At 41.5% G+C, this 2,378-nt stretch overlaps 1 protein-coding gene across 1 annotated transcript in view; it reads right to left on the bottom strand.

Moving 5' to 3' along the window:
- Positions 1-1,159: 1,159 nt before the first annotated feature.
- LARP4 (La ribonucleoprotein 4) overlaps positions 1,160-2,378 on the bottom strand; it is a 64,114-nt gene continuing 62,895 nt past the window's right edge. Inside the window, exon 11 of the mRNA XM_017891759.1 lies at positions 1,160-1,376. Within this exon, the coding sequence (XP_017747248.1) occupies positions 1,160-1,376 (217 nt within the window). The remainder of the gene's footprint in view (positions 1,377-2,378) is intronic.

Consider the following 2,378-nt stretch of genomic DNA (forward strand, 5'->3'; position numbering starts at 1 on the left):
TTTTTTTTTTTTTTTTTTTTTTTTTTGAGACAGAGTCTCACTCTGTTGCCAGGCTGGAGTGCAGTGGTGCTATCTCGGCTCACTACAAACTCTGCCTCCCAGGTTCAAGCAATTCTCCTGCTCAGACTCCTGAGTAGCTGGAATTACACGCACACGCCACCATGCCCAGCTAATTTTTGTATTTGTAGTAGAGACAGGGTTTCACCATGTTGGCCAGGATGGTCTCGATCTCCTGACCTCATGATCCGCCTGCCCCACCTCCCAAAGTGCTGGGATTACAGGCGTGAGCCACCATGCCCGGTCAGCTGTATAAATTTCAATTTAAACATCTTTCTACATTTCGGGCTAGTTTTCTCTATTACTAAAAGATAATATATTATTCTGAGGTATCTTGAGCCAATTTACCAAAAACTTTACCTACTACCACACCATAAAGTAAGATGAGCCCATTTGTTAGTAGCAATCCCTTCAAACCAGAACCATACTATTATTTAATTAGGCAAGTTGGCAATATATAACCTCACCCCTATAGTTTATTTATATTTTTGAGACAGAGTCTTACTCTGTCACCCAGGCTGGAACGCAGTGGCGCAACCTTGCCCCACTGCAACCTCTGTCTCCTGAGTTCGGGTTCAAGTGATTCTCCTGCCTCAGCCTCCCGAGTAGCTGGGATTACAGGTGCCTGCCACCATGCCCACCTAATTTTTGTATTTCTTCATAGAGACAGGGTTTCACTATGTTGGCCAGGCTGGTCTTGAACTCCTGACCTCAGATGATCCTCCCACCTCAGCCTCCCAAAGTGTTGGGATTACAGGCATGAGGCACCGCACCCAGCCACTTCTATAGTTTAAAAGCTGGAAGACATTAAAAGCATAAGGCAGATGGATATGTTAATTTTCTAAGCTATTCTTTCCTATATGAACTATAAGGAACTTCAGAATAACTTTATAAACCTCTGATTCAGAGATATATTCTACATGAGTACTCTTATTTCTTTATAAAAAGCAACCAACTCATGTTCTGAAAATAACATATTTATTTAATATAACCATATACTAATAATTAAATTAAAACCAAACCAAACCAACCACCAGATCATGTTCTTCAATTATTCAGAATGACCACACTATTATCAAAGATTTTCAGGTACCTTATTTCCTTACCTGCCCCTACCATAGTCCCCGTTCTGTTCCATCTGCAAAGTGGAAGTCTCCTTTTGAAGGTAAGTTTGCTCCTGATGCCCAGTTACTGTAGGGTTATGCCGTTCAGTTGGAAGGTTTCTTGAACTACATCTGTTCAACTGTCCATCCCCCAAGGATACAGAGCCCTCTGTTGAGTGTTCTGAACCACTGGATGACCTAAAATGAGGCTTCACACTACAGGAAATATAAAATAATATACATAAAGCAGTAAATCAAGACAGAAAAACAACTTTCCTCAGGTAAAAAATTGGCTCCTGTTGTACTGGGGTTTTCAAAAAATTTAACTTGAAAAGCATTATATTGTAAAAGTGTAGCCCCTTCTACATCCCAGACATTATTTTAAAAAGTGAAGTAAAAATTTTTTTTTTTTTGAGACAGAGTTTTGCTCTGTCACCCACGCTGGAGTGCAGTGGCGCATCTCAGCTTACTGCAAGCTCCGCCTCCTGGGTTCATGCCATTCTCCTGCCTCAGCCTCCCGAGTAGATGGGACTACAGGTGCTGGCCACCACATCCAGCTAATTTTTTTTGTATTTTGTTTAGTATAGATGGGGATTCACCATGTTAGCCAGGATGGTCTCGATCTCCCGACCTTGTAATACGTCCGCCTCAGCCTCCCAAAGTGCTGGGATTACAGGCGTAAGCCACCATGCCAGGCCAAAGTGAAGTAAATTTTACATTAAAAAATGTTGTGGGCTGGATGCAGTGGCTCACGCCTGTAATCTCAGCACTCTGGGAGGCTGAGGCAGGAGGACTGCTTGGACTCTGGGGTTCAACACCAGCTGGGACAACACAGCAAGACCCTATCACTGCAAAAAAAATTAAAATGTGCAGCGGTATGTACCTATACTACTCCCAGCTACTTGGAAGGCTGAGGCAGAAGACTGCTTGGGCCCAGGAGTTTTGAGGCTGCAACAACCTATGATTGCACAACTGAATTCATGCACAGGCATCAGAGAAAACCTTATCTCTAAGATAATAATATATACATTTTTAAAGTTGTGTTTGGAGAGACGGGGAAAATCCAAAGTTCTTTGAAAGAAACTTACTTTTACTTCAATACTCAGAATTAGGATTTTAGCTAATGTCACTGGATGCACTCTTGACATGTTTAAATTAGCCAGGTTTAAGCTTATGAGTATATGCAATACATTCTTCTTTTTTTTTTTTTTTTTTTTT

Source organism: Rhinopithecus bieti, unplaced genomic scaffold, assembly GCF_001698545.2.
Source record: "Rhinopithecus bieti isolate Rb0 unplaced genomic scaffold, ASM169854v2 scaffold_21531, whole genome shotgun sequence".
Taxonomy (NCBI): domain Eukaryota; kingdom Metazoa; phylum Chordata; class Mammalia; order Primates; family Cercopithecidae; genus Rhinopithecus; species Rhinopithecus bieti.